Source organism: Budorcas taxicolor, chromosome 2, assembly GCF_023091745.1.
Source record: "Budorcas taxicolor isolate Tak-1 chromosome 2, Takin1.1, whole genome shotgun sequence".
Lineage (NCBI taxonomy): Eukaryota > Metazoa > Chordata > Mammalia > Artiodactyla > Bovidae > Budorcas > Budorcas taxicolor.
The window spans coordinates 75,253,534-75,275,043 of NC_068911.1; the positions used below are offsets into that span (position 1 = coordinate 75,253,534).

General features: G+C 34.7%; 1 protein-coding gene across 1 annotated transcript in view; it reads right to left on the reverse strand.

Moving 5' to 3' along the window:
• Positions 1–21,510, reverse strand: part of SCN2A (sodium voltage-gated channel alpha subunit 2) — an 87,805-nt gene that overhangs the window by 32,458 nt on the left and 33,837 nt on the right. Inside the window, exons 12-16 of the mRNA XM_052664365.1 lie at positions 20,020–20,152; positions 15,565–15,803; positions 13,549–13,722; positions 11,364–11,720; positions 5,792–6,271 (exon numbers count right to left, since the gene is read on the reverse strand). Coding sequence (XP_052520325.1) covers positions 5,792–6,271; positions 11,364–11,720; positions 13,549–13,722; positions 15,565–15,803; positions 20,020–20,152 — 1,383 coding nt within the window. The remainder of the gene's footprint in view (positions 1–5,791; positions 6,272–11,363; positions 11,721–13,548; positions 13,723–15,564; positions 15,804–20,019; positions 20,153–21,510) is intronic.

Sequence of the window (21,510 nt, forward strand, 5' to 3'; positions counted from 1 at the left end):
AAGTTAAGATATTTTTAAGAAAATATAATCAATAAATAAAGTATATAATTTGGACAAAAGGTATGTGCTAATCCTAGTCAATAAAAGAAATTGGGATTTTTTTTTTAAGGGAGATAATTAAAATATAGATAAAATCAAGTATTCCATATCTATTTTGGTCACCAAGAATGACAATTCTTTGATCCATGTGGATCCTAGTTCCAGTCTGTACTTAAGGAATTCTACATTATTTTATGTGAAAAATCTTAATATCAAAGTAATGAAAGTGATGGTTATGGTTCCTATGGGATAGCCCAAAGTGACACATTAATAATAGAAAGGAATTATTATTCTTAGTAAGGAAAAGCAAATTCAAAACTGTTATTATCATCATATTACATTATTCAGATAATCACTTTTGTCTTTATAACAGACATGTTACAAAATTCTATAATCCATAAATAGCAAAGTTTTAAATATCTTTCTTGGGATGGCAAAAATAACCCTTAAGTCCCAAAGACTCATGTTTGGTCAATTTTTTTTGCTTACATTAAGGCTATTTAGAGCTTTTTAAAAATCTTTTAATCACTATCCCACTGGAAAACTTTCCCTTGAAGATTTATACATTCTCCAGGATAAAATTATAGATGGGTTTTACTGAAACCATTCTACCACTGTTTATCCAAACCTTCTCTACACAGCCTGCTCTCCTCTGCTATTCCTTGTACTAGAATTCAGTATACTGCCCTATCAGGGCTTCTCTGGTGGCCCAGTGGTAAAGAATCCGCCTGCCAATGCAGGAGACTAGGGTTCCATCCCTGGGTTGGGAAGATCCCCTGAAGAAGGAAATGGCAACACACTCCAGTATTCTTGCCTGGGAAATCCCCTGGACAGAAGAGCCTGGTGGGCTACATTCCATGGGGTCACGAAAGAGTTGTACATGACTTAGCAACTAAACAACAATAATAACTCAGAGAATAAGAAAACTAATCTTACCTCTAAGAAACTAGGAAAAAGAAGCTTTATCTTAAGGAGTCAAATTTCATACTTTTCTGAAGAATTAATGCATAACAGGAAAAAACAATTCTCTCTAGTTACTGTGTATATGGGTATCTGTTTTATTTGGGGTCTTAATTTATAGGATTACTGATATTGGTCTCATTCCTCTAGCATATAGGGCATTATCTTTCATTAATGTAAAGTGCCAGTGACTTAATATTTTGTTCTGAAATATTTAAAAAATGCTCCCCCAAATCCATGATCGTTGCTCCACCCAAAGAGCCAAATGTGCTTATGTTAGGGTTGTTTTATGCTTTTAATGGCAGAAGGAGAGGAAGCTGCATCTAAATTACAAAGCATGTAATTAACATTCCTTGAAAGAAATTAAATTGGGTTGAGCAATTTGGTTGACATATTTTAGGAGAAAACTGTGATTTAAACATCAGGAAATGAAAGTTCTGCTAAATGGAGCCTATAGAATGGTGTTACACTCACTGCCTTAGCTGAATGACTAGTCCCTTTATTTAATAAATATGAAAGGAACAGAGTTCACATTGGTTTTCTTTCTATATGAGTTTGTGTTGCATGATATATTTAAATAATATTCTTTAAGAGAAAGTTTCCCAGAAGTTCTAGATGAAATAAAAGAGAGACAAAAAAGCAATACAATGAAGAAAGTAGATATCAGATCTTTTTTCAGAGTGCATATACCATCTATAACATTTCTGTTTCTTTTTCTTCCTTCCTTCTTTCCTTCCTATCTTTCCTTTTTGGTGTACAAAAGAAATTCATTTCCTTTTCTTTTACTCTCAGGAGTTTTAAATATCAACTGATTCTCCAGGAGACTTGTATTCTAAAGGCAAAATACTCTTGGTCAAGTGCTAAATAGAGCAATACCATTTTCTCTGAAATGAAGCAGATAAAAATTGTACCAGTGTTGCTGGAAGCAAAAACATAACATTCCATTTGCATTATTATCACATTAAAACATCCCTTAGAAAGTTTGCACATGAATAAGGGATTGCTCTAACTTGCAGATTACCCTTCAGAAAAATTTAATATGACACTGAACAACAAATTACCAACAACGTACACTCATAAGGGCTTCATTTACTTAAGAAAAGGGCAGAGGAGTGAAAGCATTCTGCAAGAGCTTTTCAAAGAGTACCTTATATTTCTCCTTTAGACCCTTAGCATGTTCAAAACTCTGTAATGTTAAATGGAATTAAATAATCTATAAATGCATGCACTTTTATTTTTCACTGAATGTAATTTCTATAAAAATCTATGTAAGAAAATTGGCAGCTACCTTAGTTTTTAAAAAGTTAGGGTTGCCAGACTTGCCTGACCATGCTTTATGACTCAGCATAAGAGCAGCTGTGCATGTTTTTATTTTACTGCCAATGGATGGGCAAGAAATGTAGCTGAGTAACATGCAGGCCAGTCAAAATTCATTTAGAAACTAATCATATTTATACATGTACAATTTGCTTAGGTAACCTGGGTAAAAGTGGTGGCAGGAGTCTCTGGCTGGTTAAAAAACACCAGAGCTGCATTCTTGATGGCTCCAGCTTGCTTTTACCCCTGTGAGAAGTAAGAACGGTAAGCAGTGAAGGTCACCATATTGCACTAGTAAATTTTACTTTGAAAAATAATCATTCAAGCATGGCTTAAATTATTAAAACTCTATAAAAGAAATCAAGCATTGGAAATCAAAAGTATGAAAGGAATGACATTACATACGGTCGAAGTAACTTGAGTTAAAGCATATAATTATCATATGAATTTAAAATGATATACTCTAGAGAATCTACAGAAAGCTGTCAAAGAATCACACAAATTTGGCAAAGGTAAAATAGAAGAGGATTTAGTTCAAACACCTCAATAACCTCTGTGTCCACTTGGTTAGTCTGCCTTATAAGAAGGGATTCATTAAAGGCATTACAAAAATTAAAACGTGCTCCATTTGTTCCTTTAATATTTCATATCAGTTAGAAAGAATATCATTTAGTATGAATATCTTATTCCATTTGTTAATACTTCACATGTGATATTTAATACCACAATCCAACCCTACCAATTAAGAAAATGACCAGACAAAACTAACTTGAAGGCAGAACCCTAAAAAGATATCTCAGGTGGGAATACTTGTAATTCTTGGATACTTATTTCAGTTCTCTTTTGTTTCCTAGTATAGAGTTACCAAAATGCCAGAAGATTGTAACTTGAACATAGGCCCTTCCTAGACTATTGCTCTAATCCTTTGTTGGTTTATGAGTTTATATTTAAGAAGTTTTACATAAAGCCATAATTGAAAATTTTACCAAATAATAAATTTTAAAACACAAGTAGCAATCTCTACACAAGTATTAAAAGGACTACACAGCTAAAACAACAAAATAATTCTACTTTCAACTGGCAGATCAGCTCTCTACCTCCAATTCTGAAGTAGTGACTTCACATGTGTTATTTTGGAATACCTAACTCAAATGGAAAACACATGAAAAAGTCTAAAGTTTACAAGAGAAACTGAGAAGAGAGTTTTGATTTTTCCTACTATAAGCCCCACCTTACTAGATATTTCTCTAATGTGAAACACAATGGTTTGAGATGAGGCAAAATACATGCTCTTTTGGAGAAGTTTGAGGTTTTAAAATTTCTGAAAATTAAGAATAGTGAATGTCAAGTTATCCTTCCTCAAAAGATACTCAAACTTAGCCAAAGGTTTAAATGGACTGGTGATGTCAACATTTGATTCTTCATTATTAATTTTTAGTTAACACCATAAGTTAAACATGTGCTGTGCTGTGCCAAGTTGCTCAGTCATATCCAACTCTGCGACCCCATGGACTGTAGCCCACCAGGCTCCTCTGTCCATGGGGATTCTTCAGGCAAGAATACTGGAGTGGGTTGCCATGCCCTCCTCCAGGGGATCTTCCCAACCAAGGGATTGAATCCAGGTCTCCCACACAGCAGGTGGATTCTTTATCTTCTGAACCACCAGGGAAGCCCAAGCATAATGGAGTGGGTAGCCTATCCCTTCTCCAGGGAATCTTCCCGACCCAGAAATTGAACTGGGGTCTCCATTGCAGGCGGATTCTTTGCCAGCTGAGCTAAATTAAACATACATAAAATAAAAACTGGCCTCCCTTACTCTAAGGAGATATTTACTATTAGGTAAAATGCTGACTTTAGTGTCTGGGCTTCCCTCATGGCTCAGATGGTAAAGAAGCTGCATGCAATGTAGGAGACCTGGGTTGCACCTCTGGGTGGGGAAGATCCCCTGGAGAAGGGAATGGCTACCCACTACAGGATTCTTGCCTAGATAATTTCAGGGACAGAGGAGCCTGGCAGGCAAGTCCATGGGGTTGCAAAGAGTCAGACACTGAGTGACTAACCCTTAGTTTCTAGAAATTTATAATACAAAAAATTAGGCCCCACCATTTCAGCATAGCCCAGCCAAACACACTTATCCAAATTTAATTAACTAGATATTAAGATATTATTCAGCTTATTAGTGTACATTTGAGTTCAACTAATTACAGCAATTATTTGCTCTGGGCTATAAGGTTTTTTAAATTCCCCCTTGAATCTCATTGTTATTTTATGAAACTAGTACCTATGGTCTTGCTACCTAAATGTTACTTTTAGTAACTGTATTTAAACTTTCTCTGAAGTTAATGTTTAATACCTACTTCCACCTAATCACTGAATTAGCAATACTATCTTACAGAAAAGAACAAACAGAAATAGCATCTTTTTCCATAATTATATAGGATAAATACAGTAAAACTGATTAAACAATCTAAGGCTCCTTTCTTAGAAATATATTTTTGCTTTTAATTTTATTAACTGATCCCTAATTTTTGTGACACTGTTTCACTACTTAAATTACATCCTTCAGTGTCCAACTCTGCCAAATCATCATTCTTAGGATGAGAATAATAATAGAGGTCTTTCTGTTTCTTGCCAATCAATTCAAACAACAACAAAGAATAAATCTTTGTTTTTGGTTGTTATTTTTATTTGTTTATGCAAGTGTTAATTGCTGGGAATTATGGCTTCATTTTTATGTAAACAGACATTAAGGGTTTAAATTCCTTCTCTTTATTCCCAACTCTGTGCTTAGTAATCTATAAATAAACCAAGAAAATATCCTGGTATTTATACTCATCTAGTAAATCAAAGAATTGGAAAATTTAGAATTTTACATTTAGACAGCATGCACTGTGCTCAGTAGGGTTAAAAATATTTTCAACCTGATTCTTCATCACTACCTTCACTTCCTTCAAAACACTGTTTACTTCTGGAAACATGAAACTACAAGCAAATATCAAGCCAAGATCCCAATGATACTTCCATTAAATATATGCCTGTGAAAACTAAATAAAATCACATTTCATGTTATTCCATAAAAGCAAAGAATGTAGCAAAATGAGGATTGGAACTGCCCCTCACCAAGCACTCTTCTAGTATATGCAATAAAATACCATTGTGGGAAGATTATAAGGAAGAAAGTGGATAAACTGAGGCATTTTTCACAAATCAAAAATTATTTAAAATCTTTAAAAAAACTCATATTAACCTGAATATTATCAGCAACTCAAAATGGTGACTACTTGAAAGAATGTTAACTATATTTTGTTTAGCTATATACTTTTATATTGTCAATTAATCTATCACCAATTTTGCCACAGAAATTGTATCAATAGGTATTTCCTATTTTTTTTATAGAAAGAAAATAATTTTTAAAAGTCTGGATTGTTTAAAGCAAACATAATACCAAAATATCTTCTTATGTAGAAATTCCTACCTCTTTGCTTTCTTCCATATCTGACTCGCTGCTGAATTCTTCAGTATTTAAATTTTCAAAGTCAGACTCTCCGACAGCAATTGGTACAGTCACAGTGAGGCTGGGGTTGTTAATGAAGGACATGTAATCACTTTCATCCACGACATATTTTTCTACACTGCTGCCTATGCCACTGGTAGTTCCATTGCCATCTTTGAGATAATTGAGGTCTTTGCCTATTTCTATAGTGGTATGGTTGGAAATACAGCTGTCTTTTTTGTTATTTAGATCTTCAAGAGGTTTAATTTCATCTAAAGCTTTCTGCTTTCTAACAAAGGCTTTCTGAATAAATTCACGTATTTTTCTTTTAACAAAATCGATTCCTTTCTGCATCCTTCCCACAGCAATCTGGAGATTATTCATTTCATTATCATCATCAGTAGCGGCAAGATTGTCAGAACTGAATGAACTCAAGAGTAAGGCCAGGAAGAGGTTCAGAACCTAAAACACAATAGGAAAGCTGGTGATCAAAACATTCCATTATTTCTATTGCTCCGAACTACAAATTTTCCAAAGTTGTTCTTACACCTCACTTTTTGCTAATAGATATTCTTCCTAATTTATGATAAACTATCCTGGAAAAAAAATACCTAGCCAATAATACTACATTAACACTATTTACATTTTAGTCTTTGCAAAATTACTAAAACCACTGCTGTTAAAGCTTCTATTAAGTTCATTTCCAAATGAAAAATTTTTGCTATCTAGATAACTATACAATGAAAAAGGAAAAAAAAGTTGTATTTGGTATGTTAAGTATTTTCCCCATGTAACCTGGGTTTTCCAGGACACTGATAATTTATTATACTTTTATTCCTGAACCAAAGATGATTCCACTATATTTAAACATTATTTTATTTTTATGTTTGTACGTATTCTTGCACTTTAGATAACTTATCAATTTAGAAAAAAATATATTTTTACCACTAGATCAAAAATCTCAGTTTTTGGTTCAGAAAATCATGGCCACTAGATTTATACAGTAGTTGCAAATAGTATAAAAAAATGGTTACAGACCACTGATTAACAACTTGAGTCTCCAAAAATAGGCCCCACTGATATGGGTTAGCAAAAAGATTAGTGACCATAAATCTGCTATGTACACTCAAAAAGAGGTAATTTACTAAGAATTAGAGCCCTCTCATGGGCACAAGACCAAGTATATGAGTCCTTGATCATTGAAACAGACAGAACAATGACAGAAAAGGATATGGCCCTGAAGGGGTCCAAAGACAAAAAGGAAATAGTGCAGAAGAGGAATCCTAGGAAAGGTTTTAAGTAGAACTCCAACGAAAAGGATGCTGCATTCTTGCTGGATTCCTACCTTTCTAATAGGTAAATGAGCCTCAGAGTTCCTTTGTCTAACCAGTTATGAGTCAGTCTAACCAATGGTGTTAAGAAAGGTAAAAAAAACCTATAAGCTCCAACAAGGACTGCACATAATTCTGTGAGTCTATACTGACATCTTTCAGACACTATACCATGGTTGCTAGTATTCATACTAAGACCTGCTCCTTCACATCTGAAATTTACCAGTAAAGTTATATTTTATTGTGATTTGCCTTGAATGTATTATTTGGATAAAAATAGATGAAAGAGAAAAAATTAAATGTTACATTTTGGGTTTTATCCCTAACAAAACTGAATTTTGGTGCCATAATTTTTTCTAGATTTGATTTATTAAGGTTCATTAATGAACTTTTTTTATTAGGAACTTTTTCTTGACAAATATTAGTCAACCTTCCCAGAGTGAGATCCAACTATAGTTCCTCTCAAAGCTTTGGAGCAGGTATCTATTATGTCATTTACTGTTATATCTTATGGTCCATTCCCTTTTCATATTAGAATTCAAGCATTGGGTAAGAATCAAGTTTATGTCAATTTTCTCAGTGCTAAGCTTACAAGACTGTTCTAATGATTCAGCTAAGGGATCCATGTGGCCCTCACAAAGCGACTGGCACATGGTAAACCCTTGAGACAGTTTAGCTGTTATATCACTGTTACTATGATCCAACCTACTCTCTGTTATACTATCTTTCAATTTACCTTTTTTTGTTTTCAATCTCATCTCTGTTTCTAGACCTCCTTTATTACCAAAGGGTATTGATCAGTGTAACAGCTGACCAAGGTGGTGGGTGTGACCAAAGGCAATTTAAAGAAATACAGTTCAACAAGCTTACTCAGGAACTGAAACCTGGGCTCCTGGTTCACACATGGTCATGGACAGACTTAATAGCTCACTGAGTCAGACTGTTTCTTTCATGTGTCCCCAAATTATTCTCTTGGAATAATAATTTCCATTTGGGATTCAAGATTGAAACATATTGCCTGTATCAATACTTTTTCTAGCCTGATTTTTAATTGGTGAGAAAAACACCCTTTCACATCCCTCTTGTGTTGCTAATGGCCCACTTAGAGATAGAGGTGGCTACTTCTAGATGTGGTAATCTTAAAAAAAAAAAAAAAGTATTCTTTTTCTGCAGCACCTGTCTTGAACCTGTAAGAGGATTTCTGGCCATAGTGTTAGCAAACCAAGATGATAGCCTGGAAAAGGCAATCTATAGCCCCACCTCTGTCTTGTCTGTGGGCTAGGCAGTGATTAAGTAATCAAGCATTACATGGGAGTTTATGTGTGTTTACAGGAGGTTATGTCACCTTGTCTTTGGGAGACATTAACCTTTTTGGTGAGGATGAGAAGGAAGAATTGTAAGAAGCAGTGCACCAGGTCAGTCAATCTTATTTAAGGAAATGTGATATGAACATATCTCCTTGATAGTGATAAACATGACAGGTATTATTACTACCTTAGTTACTCTAGAAAAAAATATACAAGATATCACAAAAGGAGGAATACTTTTTAACTTATAGTAAATAAGGAGATTCTTTAATTTTTTAAAAAAGGTACAGAATTTAAATATATGACAATAGATAGAAATTATTATTTTATCTGTTATACCATGTTAGGTATATGTAGCAATCCAAATTAACATAAATGACATCCATAGGTATGAATACTTCCTGAAATTCTCTTTCCAACTTGAATCCTTTGTACAGTTAGAGAGATGTGCCCTATTTCAGTAAACAAAAGATCATATGTGGTATGTTGAGTTTCTTTAAATTCACTGTGTTTTCTGGCTCCATAAATTCTACCCAAATTCCACTTGCTCATTGCCTCTTTCCTGATAAAAAGACATCTGTAGCATTCAACTGTCTACAGGAAAAAATATTCAATTTGGTAATGTATAATCAGCCTTTTCATAAATTAAACTGTACTCAGTCTGGCCTCAAACACTTTCTGCTACCCCCACTATGAATTTTCACTGCTTGTGTCCAGTCTTCTCACTCATTGTTGTCATAAAGGATTCTTTTCTCTGCCTTCCATTCTCTTCTTCCAATGTATGTCAGATATATAAATGAAATCAAACCAAATCTAAAATACAAACCAATGACATTTTCTCTGTTTTTCTTCTATGTAGCCCTGTGATCGTTTCTTCCTGTTCCATGTATTCTTGGATCTTCTGAAAGCAAGCAAGTTATATCTAGAATTGTAGTGGTCTTAAAATTATCTGATACTCATCCCTTCAGAAGTTAAAGTCTAATCCCTTTTTCTTAAATGTGAGCTCTTTTTAATGACTAGTCGATAGAATACTGCAGAAGTGTTAGAATGTGACTTCAAGATTAGAACATAAAAAGAGCTTTCTCCTTGCCCTTTGCTTTGTGTCTTGTGCTCTGGAAGAAAAAGCCAACTGCCATGTCACGAAGATAATCAACTCTATGGCGAGATCCATGTGGAGAGAAACTGAAGCCTTCTACCAACAGCCAGTAAGGCTGAACTGGGACCTCTCAGCAACAGCCATGAGAGTGAGCCTTATTAGCAGTCAGTTCTTCAAGCTCAGTCAAGATAACTGTCCCCCATCAACATCTGGATAGAAATCTTTTAACTAACCCAGGACCAGAACTAGATAAGTGGTTCCCAAATTTCTGACCTACAGAAATTATGAGATAATTAATAAATGTGTATTGTTATAAGCCATTTTTCACATTTCTGAATTGTACACTATTCATGTTTCTTGTTATTTTAAGAACAGGTCAGAGTTAACAACAGGATACTGAGAAGACTGAAATGTTGCAAAAAATAGAAATAAATGATAATTTTTGGTTTTTTCCCTTTCCCTTTTCTCCTCCTCTGGGGGATTGAGCCAATCAGTCCACACTAAAGGAAATCAGTCCTGAATATTCGTTGGAAGGACTGATGCTGAAGCGGAAACTCCAATACTTTGGCCACCAGATGTGAAGAATTGACTCATTTGAAAAGACCCTGATGCTGGGAAAGACTGAAGGCAGGAGGAGAAGGGGATGACAAAGGATGAGATGGTTGGATGGCATCACCAACCTGATGGACATGAGTTTGAGTAAGCCCGGGAGTTGATGATGGACAGGGAAGCCTGGCGTGCTGCAGTCCATGGAGGTGCAAACAGTCGGACACGACTGAGTCACTGAAGTGAACTGACTGGGGGATTGGAGGTTACTTTTAATGTGAGAGAATATGAAGTCTATAAATTGAAGACTTTAAAATATTGGTTACGATAGTCCTTGTTCTATTCCACTGAGCTGGGGCCTGATCAAGCAACTTAGTATAATAAATTTAACATATGAGAGTCTGATCCCTCTCAAATAAATCTATTGTCCTTTCTTCCCCAACCACTGGGTCCACTATTTCCTGGCTTGGGATGGTCTACTTTCTTCTCACATCTCAATTAAAGATATGTGCAGGTCTGAACTCTTTGACAAAGCCTTCTGTGATGATCCTTGCCATTGCAAAGCAACGTTTCCATCTTGTAAACTTTACATATAACACTTTGCTTTCACATTTTTTTCACTTACTCTTTTTATTCCTGTTTGAGTAAATGTCTTATCACTGTGCCATATATATCATCCTACCATTGTTCCCAGGCCCCCAGGACTCAGTAGAGGTGTGTTGGGCATAGTTCATTTTACACAGAAATGATAACAAATGATTACTGAGTCAGTGTTATTCGTTCATACTGTCATTTCTATGCAACAAATACTGATGTGCTTTTAATGGACAGATGATCGCTATTTTTTTTTACCTCCAAATTGCAGAGAACCCAAATGTGAAACATTTTCAAGTGACAATATTGTTAGTATTTATAAATAAAATGAATGACTATCTAATAGCACTGCCATGCTTTAGCACAAGAACTGAAAGATAAAAGCCAAAAATGGCCCTCTCTTTGGAACAGTAAGAGATACAGAGATGAAGAACAACTTTGGTTCAAAAGATATTTTAAGAGTTTGTGTTACATGTCAATTACAGTTCAATATAAAGGGAAAAAAATTAAAATAATGTAAACAAATATTAAAAAGAGTTCATGTAGATTTCTATAGGCTGATCTATAACTGACTCCTGCCATCATGAAGAACAGAAATTTGATTTAAAAAAAATATACAAAACATTCCTGATGGTTACATTATCTTTTACTGAAAATGAGAAAAATGTTTTACCACATACCACCAGGTTTCCAATGACCATGACCATCATGAAGACAGTAAGGCACATGGTTTGCCCGGCGACCTCCATGCAGTCCCACATGGTCTCTATCCACTCTCCACACAGCACCCGGAACACAATCAGGAAGGAGTGGAAGAAGTCATGCATGTGCCAGCGAGGGAGCTCACAATCATTGGAAATCTTGCAGACACATTCTTTGTAGCTCTTACCAAAGAGCTGCATGCCGACCACGGCAAAAATGAAGACGATGATGGCCAACACCAGGGTGAGGTTACCCAGAGCCCCTACAGAATTGCCGATGATTTTAATTAGCATATTCAGGGTGGGCCAGGATTTTGCCAACTTGAAAACTCTAAGCTGAAAACAGAAACAAGGTCATTACTGCTCTGCATTTGGAAGAATCTGTATATTTGTTTATAGGGAAAATCTACAGTGTCTCAGTTTTAGGTGATGGGTTATTTGTGTGCCAAACTATTGTCTATATTCTTCATTCTGAAATAGTATATATTGTAAATAAAATAAGAATACAGTGCTTTTTAAATTGGCATTTAAATTCCATAATCTTATATAAACATTTATATTATTCTTTTTGTTTTTCTGTAAGGAGCTGAAATACCTAAAATTAATGGTGATTAATTAGCAGAAACTGCTTCAGAGAAGTAGAGGCTCTAGTAGAGGCTCTCATTATTTAAAAGCCCCAAATGGATATATTTTTTCAGTGTACTTGAAATATCATGCTGAAATGCACAAATGTAAACAACATTAACACTTAAATTAGGTAAGATACAAGGGAAAACCCAACTAATTTCTTTAAATCTTAGACTGCTTTGACCTTTAGCGTGTTGTAATATTGGCTGTATTTTAAAGGAGATTTATTGTACTCAAATAAGAAATACTTGGACTTGTATGAAAAGCTGTATTTTGTCAACTTTTAGGTCTTCAGTGATTTAATTAATCAACTCATTATAGGGTGTCATAGAAGCCTCTAGAGTACTATTTACCATTAAACAGCATCAGCATTTTATTTCTGATGCTTCAGTAAATGTCAGGCTGAGTAGTGCATTATTTAATGGCAACTAAGTGACCCAAAAGAGCAAAGATAAGAACCAAAAATTTTAATTTATTCCCTGAGAATAATTAATCCAAAAGAGCCTGATATACTAGGCAAGACATTAGTGATATTATGCTTTGTACCTTCCTAAACTGCATCACATTATCATAAAGACCTACTAAGCTTTTTAAAAGTAGTTGCCCATATTTACTTGTTATATAATCACTGCTAATTTTTTTTTTTTTTATCATTCTAGCTTCAAATTAGATCCACAGATAAAGACTAGGAAAGGAAATCACAGCTCTAAGGATCTTAACAAATATTTGAAAGTAGTAAGGAAATTTCTAAACAGACTTGATCACAAATTCTTGAAACTAATCACCATTAAGATAGGTTGCCTATAGGAATCTGTCTTTACCAGCTATACACAATGTCTGTTGTTTGAAAATAAATCACAAAAAGTTGGAGCCAACTCAAATAAACAGCATAATAAAACATATCACATTTTAAATGGAAATGGGTCAAGTGATATTTTATCTCTTAATTTAAAAAGAGGCCTAAACTTATCAAATATAAAGAACAAATGAAAGAGCCTTTCCTAAAATTAAAATGTTATACAGGCAACTTTTCTTAGAGAGTGGATTTGGTGACTTCCTGACCTGGCTAAAGGCACAGATGAATAGCAGCTCTGTCCTCTTTTCTGTGAACTTTACCCAGTCCCTAGTCTTGTACGGGGGCAAAGTGGGCAATTCCACAATCTCTTAGCCGGTGGTAGAAAGAGAAGCCAATCCAAAGCCCCAATCAAGCCCCTTATTATGTTTAAGCAAACCCCATATAGCTGAGAGGTATGTATTGTGTTGTTTAATTTGATTTGGGATTATGTATGACCTCCATTTTCTCTCTTCCCATTAGCCTTGACATTCACTTACTAAGGAGAGAATTATTGGCTGTTCATTTGAATTAAACTTAATCTGTGCATTAAAACTGTAATGAAGAAGAAACTACCATCTGTTTTGTTAGAAATATATTCAAAAAAAATTAAAGCTATGGGAAATCTTTCAATTTTTACAAGAAAAGAGTGACTACTAATTAAATTATTTATAAAAATATTATGGTTACTCTCAGTTAATTTACCAGTCGAAATGATCGGAGAACTGACAGTCCTTCCACATTTGCCAAACCAAGTTCCATTAAACTAAGGCTCACAATTAAACCATCAAAAATATTCCAGCCTTCTTGAAAGTAATAATATGGATCCATGGCAATTATCTTGAGAAACATTTCTGCTGTGAAGATCCCAGTGAAGACCTAAGTGAGAAATATTTATTACACGAACGAAGACTCTTGAAAGCATAAATAACTATTAAGCAATTTAATTTATTCCCAACAAATCGCAATTTAGTTCTGAGTTTTAAAAATTGGTTTAGACCCAGGAAATTAGTATCCTCAAATGGTTTGTATTCAAGTTGATATTTCATTGTTTACTATAGTTGAGGTTTATCAAGTGATGAAGAATATAAGAATTAACACAATAAAACTAATATTCCACTTTTATATTCTTAAGTGAAAGGTTCAAGTAACTCATTGCAGCCAACACCCTGACTTTGCCTCTGATCTCCCTAGCTTTCCAAAAACTCACCAAATGATTACCTATTAGGGCATTCATTCTAACCCTAGAACCAGATTGACTGGTTTAGAAATGGTTCTGTAACTCCAACCAGGCTGATGGTATTCAATACTTGGGCTTGTGTTAGAAATACCAGTTAAGAGGCATACTCCTGCTTAATGAGCTGTGTCAGTAGGATGGAAGTTGGTAGAACACTGCCATCAATAGAATATTCAGCTAGAGATGAAAGAAACATACTGGGAAAAAGTTGGCAAGAAGCTAACTCCCAATGACATTGATTGAGAATTTGAATCTAGACAGATTAAAACCTGGAGCTATGCCCAAATGGACTTTAGTTACTTGAAGTAATGAATTATTTTTTAAAATTTATTTTGCTTATTTTTGCTTAAGCCCATTTGAGCTGTTTCCTAATACTCATCTCCAAAAAGCTTATTTTATCGCTTGCTCACTTTTTTATAGATAATGTTGAGGTGATTCCTACATATATGAAAACATTTGGACTAGGTAACATTATTGTCCTTTCCTAAAGTTCTGTGATTTGGGGGCATAGCTTGAAACAGTCTGTGAAATATCTTTTAGAGTCTCTGATACAGTATTTAGAGCTTTCATTGCTCTGTCAATTTCTCATGGGTATAGATCCCCTCACTGTAAAATGCAGACATTCATAGTATTTACCTGAGGGCTGACTTTGTGGGTACCTAGAAAGTAGGATTTTATGTAAACCATTTAGCACAATGCCTGGTACAAAATAAGTGGTCAGCATATATATTGTAACTTTATCAGTTAAGACCTATCTGGTTATAATAGAACAATAATGGTTACTTCAGAGTCTAAAAATATTGTGTACCATCCTTCAGAATATATCATTTACTATCTATATAGAACCTGTTTATATGTTCATTTATCAAGGTGGGAGGTTCATGGGAACTTAATTAACCTCTTACATTAATATCAATATATGTTACCTGAATTTATTCATATTGACTTTCATTTCTATCACTCTACCATGTAGCCACAAATGTTAGTATAGAATTTTAAGTTAAAAAATATGCAAAACTTAATTATTTATAAATTCCTAAATGTATAGGACAAATTCAAACAGAAATAATAACCTCTATATGATGTTTCTTCCCTTAAAAATCCATCTACAGGTATGAACAGATATTTTTAAATTATCTGACTTAATTTGTTTGACAAATGTAAACATGTCTGAAAGAGTCTATTCTAAATACCTGAGGAACACATCAGCATTTTACCATAGATTTATGTCCCCTGTAATTCAAAATGATCTTTTTACTGAATTTATATTTAATTCTAAGTCAAACTATAAATAAAATCTTTGACTCTTTTCTATTGCTTAACTGAAGCAATATAATTTGTTATAAAAAAAAGTAATGCTGAACTTTTGTTGCCCAAGTAAATATGGCCAATTAATTCATATTTAATTTGAGAGTGATATGTGAAATTCATTAAAGTAACCATAAACTCTTTCAATGAGCAGAGTAGCCCTCAGTGAGCCTTACCAGGTTCCCAACTGACAGCACACTGCTAAACTGCTCCGTCATGGGGTAATGCTCCATGGCCATGAAGAGGGTGTTTAAGACAATGCAGATGGTGATGGCCAGGTCAACAAAAGGGTCCATCACAACCAGGTTGACAACATGTTTCACCTTTAACCATGGCTTACAGCAGTCCCAAATCAAACACATGTTAGCAAATTTATACCAGCACGGTGGGCATTTCTGTCTGGATTCTTCAAGTTCTGGAAGAAAACAGAATACTTATGAAAACTGCTTCCTCCTTTTTAAGAAGCCTTTGGTTTAAATTGAAAGTGACTCTTAAAAAATTCTGAAGTTGTTAAAAGGCATTATAGATTAATCTGATGGTTGAGCAGGAAAGCACTGATAGACTAGCCGTCATAAAAAATGCAGATGGGCTAGTAAACTTTACAAATGTATCTTAGTTAAACATGGTTTCCAAGATTCTATCTATAACATTAAACTATCTGATAATTATCTTTAAGGCTACCATAAATTAATGGGTAGGACTTGTGTCGAGTATACTTAAACGTCATCTATGTTCCAGACAGAGCACTTATATTATGAAAGACTTTCTCTCAGAAACCTTTATTAGTCATGATGAATTTCAGTTCCCTGGATTAGATATGTTTTTTGGGTATTCTAATGAAAGACTTTTGTCAGTATCACCAATCTTAAAAGTTTCTGGTTAAACCTAATTAGATATAGTATTATGTATTAAACTTGGCAAGACTCTTTCCCCCCCCCCCCCCCCCCCACATTTCTTGATTTAACTGGACGACACAAAAGAAGAGGAAATATCCACCCTAAGAAAGTGAGATCCTCGCTGTTTCACAAAATGTGACTGATGCACTACTGGTAAAATGCAAGAGGATTTTAGATGTCACATATGTATAATCAATAAATTTTCATGAAATGCATTTATTTTAATGTGTTAAAATAAGAATCACACCAAACCTATGATAAAAGATTTCATATAAAAGCACATTTACTGAAGAAAATAGTATAATGATTTCAAAAAAGAATTTCAACTAAATAATAGGAGAGAGAAGACAGAAATGCACGGATCTGTAAGGTGCATTTGGGAGAATTAGAAAGTGGGAAATTATCTACTATTTTTCTTTGGTATATTTATCTCAATCAATTATTGAGTGAGAAAAGGATGCAGATATTGTTTTCTGCCAATATCACTCTCTATCACTTGCTCAGCCAAATGTGAGACCTGATTAGCACTGATGAGCACTAAAATTGAGGAAAAATTCTTTGTTCATCAATAGCATAACTGACTCTGGTTGGTCAATTTAGTATTCCCACTGTGGCAACTGGAATATCTTTCCAAATCTGGGACACTTTACTAGGAATTAAACTTTTTAAGGGAATTCATACAATGGACAAACACTACCATAGGTAGTGATTTTTGCTTTGCTGATAAACATTTACTACTAATTTTATAAAGTTTGTTACTTCACTAAAGTAATTTCCGGATTATTTTTTACAGAATTCCATCAGAAGGAGATTCTTCAATTGCGTCCTTAGATACTGAAATACTTTAAGTGCCCAATTTATTTCCATTTCTCTTAATATGTAACTTTGTAAACAATAAAGAATAGTTAAGTTGTAAATCAGAAGAAAAACATATAGTTTTTATGTGCTGTTTTGTAGATGCTTTTAAGACTCCCAAATAAACTCATACTGAAGATAAAAGGACAATATCATTTACAGTAAATAACTAAAGAGAACTGAAAAAATCTCTTTGCCTATGTACAGTCAGCATAAGTATTTTTTAAAATGCTACTTGCAATTTAGTAGATAAAGGAAGCAAATGGAAACTGTGTGGAAAAAAATAAGAGGAAAGTTCAAACGGGAAAACACAGCCAGTGTTGCTCATCTTGATACCAGGAAAAAGTGGAGCCGAGTTGTTAAATTCTAAAATAAAATCATTCAATTACTCATGCCAAAAAGGAAAAAGAATTATCACACTTTGAAACAAAACAAAGCACTCAGGCGAGAACTACAGCCACATCTCCATTATTCCTGGGTGGGTTATCTACACTGAGACGCATTTACAACTCAGTTTAGATCTTGGCTGGTTTCCTTCAATTCCCTAGTCTTCCCCCTCACCTCCCATCACTCTTCCCAAAGATGTGATCAGGAAATATTTCCATGTGGTTTTTGCATTTTAAAAACCCGAAAAGGAAATAATTCATTTCTGTGTATCTCCTACAGTGTCATTAAGTAGGAGGCTATTCATAACCCTGGACAATGGAAACTGAGCTGTAGTTCAAAAGAGGGAAAACAAAAGTTGTCAGCGTGGGTCAAGAAGCCTGGTTGAAAAAAGCAAAGGTGAACTAAAACACGATTAGACTTAGAAGAAAGGATCCTTAAATAAACAGATTATGTCAACCTAAGACACTTTCCCACCATTATCAGGAACCAAAAAGGACTATATTAAAGACAATTCTAGTTGCCTGTGTGCACTATGTAGCTAACAACCAGCCTTGATTAATGCCAGATTCAAAGTGTTTAGATATAGCGAATAAAGTATGCTTTGCATTCTACACAACCAATGAAAAATAGAATGAAAACTCAGCCATGTTCCTCACAAAAATATCAAGTTAAAAGATCTGCAGATAGTAAAGCCAAACACTCAGTCTCCTGCTTCCTAAGTCACTCTTATCTCTAGGACATCATTTCACTCTAAGCAAGTCCATGAGACACATATTCATGGAGGGCAATACGGGAATGTGTGCATTCATTTTTAACTCTGTATCTTAGTGGATAAGTTCAATTTTGTGGTGGTGGCTTGATGTTTTTAAGTAACTTCTCAGGTTAATTCAAACTTGCCATCAGTAGTGCAAATTAGTGTTAATTCAAACTTGCCATCAGTAGTGCAAATTAGTGTTAATTAAGACTTACCCTGTCTCCTTGTCTACTTCTTGCTTTAGGGAGCAGACATGCTGCTGACATCGGTAGCAGAACCACTGGCAGCTTCCTCTCAGTGGTTTTGCTATGGCAAGGAGCAGAAGACCAGAGAATCTTCAAAAGATTTACCTGGAGGGACAGGGAGGAGCAAGCTACTGGCAGCTGGGGGGGAAGAGGGAGTGCAAGCTAACGCAGGCGAGGTTGGGGAAGAACGTACTGAGTTTAATATCCCATAGAAATCAGTGAAAAGATTTCTGATACTGCATTAGGACATTACGAATGTTGGGACTGTAGTAACTGACATGGCTGTGATATATATGGCCATCTACATTGTGAGATTTTCCTGGCTGTGACTCTCAGGTTTGGGGTATTGATATTAAATATCACGGGATCTTTGCATTCAGACTGGAAAATAATTATTCCAAGAATCTATCCAGTATTAATAGAAACTGCAACTAACAGAGAAACACACGCACATGCTTGTGTTCTCTCTTTCTCATTCTCCATCTTTCTTTTTCCTTCCACACATATACCCACACACACACACTTGGGAGGGGAAGGAAAGGGAGGGTTATAAAGTGAAAGGGAGAGAAGGACAAAGGAGAGCAAGGGAGGATGATAAAATACATTTTATATGAAAGTATTTTCCAAGGTGAAATTGATAGTTGATGTTTGAATTCATTAACAGCACAGAAAGGGATAAACATGTGCATTAACAAAACAATGACAAAGCAACCGATAATACTAGTTATTGACTGCCTTTTACATGCCAGGAACACAGGTATTTTATGGATGAGGTCTCATTTAGTCTTTACAACAATGTTACTCTAAACATCATTATCAATACTTTACTGATGAAGAAGCAACTACAGAGCCACATATAGACACAAAGCCAATAACTGATCACAAAACAAGCTGTCCCCAAATTCTTTATTTTGGAATTATAACATCCAGACCTCTTAACAGTATATTAATTACTCATATATAATCAGGAACTAAAGAGAAAGCTGAGATATTATTAAACTCTGATCAGAGAGAGAGGCAAAAGTAGTTTTACAAAATTTTGAAAACTTGGCTTCAAAGTGGTTAATATTAAACCCTAATTTCCACTTTTTTCATTTATACTTCTGGTTAAATCAAACGAGCTTATAGCTTGAGTCTCAAGCAGTTAATACGATTCAACTGTGTTAGCATCACTATAAAAATAAACATTTATCATTACATTCCTTTTGATGTCATGCACATGACAAACTTCAACAGTTTAGGAACTTAATCTACCAAGGTTATATTCCAGGTATACCTTGAGTTTGCAGTAGCTTCCTGGAGGCTAAATGTAAAAATCTATATGAAACAACAGAATCCATGTATTGCATATAGAATTTACTTTTATTTAGTAAAAGAAATAATAGTATTGTGGTATCAATTCAGGAAGAATTCAACTCTTAGAATTTATGAAAGTTTTTTATCACCATTACCAAAGCACCACCAAGTAATTGTGCTGTAAGACTTTTGACATACCTTCCATGGTGTTGGTCAAAATACTAGCCATACTCATTGCTCTTTGCCTTGCCGTAGGATCTTCCAGAAGATCCATGGAAACATGGTAAGAACTGGACCGTCTCTTTCTTATTTCTGTTTCAGTTGTTGTGCCCTAAAAATAAAATTTCACATGAAATAACTATTATTTTTAAAGGGCAGCAAAACCCAAAGTGTTCCCGCAATAGGTGTTATTTAGCTAAATATTCACTATGCTTTGTCAGATATAAACAGCTCACTAAGACATTGCTAGAATCATTGTTCTTGGGAAGGGTTTGAAAGCCCATCATATTCTCAGAATTCAGGGATGCCTGGGTTTGTGATCAAGATGGACTTTTCTAATTCCTCCAGCTTGGAGCTTTGGGCTGGAGGGATCTTACTTCTTATAGGATAGAACCTTTTAGCATTTCAGTCAATCCTATCTAGAGCTTCAAACTGAAACATATTAGTCCTTGGTTTACTCACATCTTATTAGATCTTTATATATATTCATGTGGTTTAATGAATGAAAAGAACTTTACAGGTTTCCCTAATATGCATCAGTAGTAGCTCTCCTAAAGTGTGAATTCCATATTAAAATGCTTCTGTTCATTATAGACAGGTACAGATACAGGACTGCACATATGATTTTGTATAGAGCAGATGGGACGAGATGACCTTTAAGCAACCCTATTTTTTACCTTCACACTTTGCCTTTCCCTGATGAGGCTAAATATTTTCAATTCTAAGAGACAACTTTTTTATTTAAAAAGCTTTGTTTCAGAGAGGGGTTATTTTTTTCTCATGAATTTTACTTTTCTTTCATAGTAAAGTTAATTTTAGGGTGACGTAAATGAATGTTCATCCTCATTAATGACAATCCTATTAATGGAGTGGAAATTCTGCTTTTGACTATGTATGTATTAGAGGTAACAAGGTTAATAAAATAATGTTAATTACTGATAGCACAATAAAGTAGGTGAACAGTACTCATATTGCTATATAAATAAGGAAAATCCTCAGAGGAATAAAAGTGACTTCTTTATTATTAGCACTCAGACTTGCATTAGAAATGCTTGAGTGTTACCCCTTTTTTCTCCTGTGATTGTTAACTTCACTATCAATTGAGTGGAAACTCTGCTTTTGACTATGTATGCATTAGAGGTACACAGGTTAATAAAATAATGCTAATTACTGATAGCACAATAAAGTAGGTGAACAGGACTCATATTGCTATTTTATAAATAAGGAACATCCATAGTGAAATAAAAGTGACTTTATATTATTGACTTCCCTGGTGGCTCAGATGGTAAAGCGTCTGCCTGCAATACGGGAGACCCAGGTTCGATCCCTGGGTTGGGACGATCTCCTGGAGAAGGAAATGGCAACCCACTCCAGTATTCTTGCCTGGAGAATCCCAGGGACGGAGGAGCTTGGTAGGCTACAGTCCATGGGGTCGCAAAGAGAAGGACACGACTGAGCCACTTCACTTCT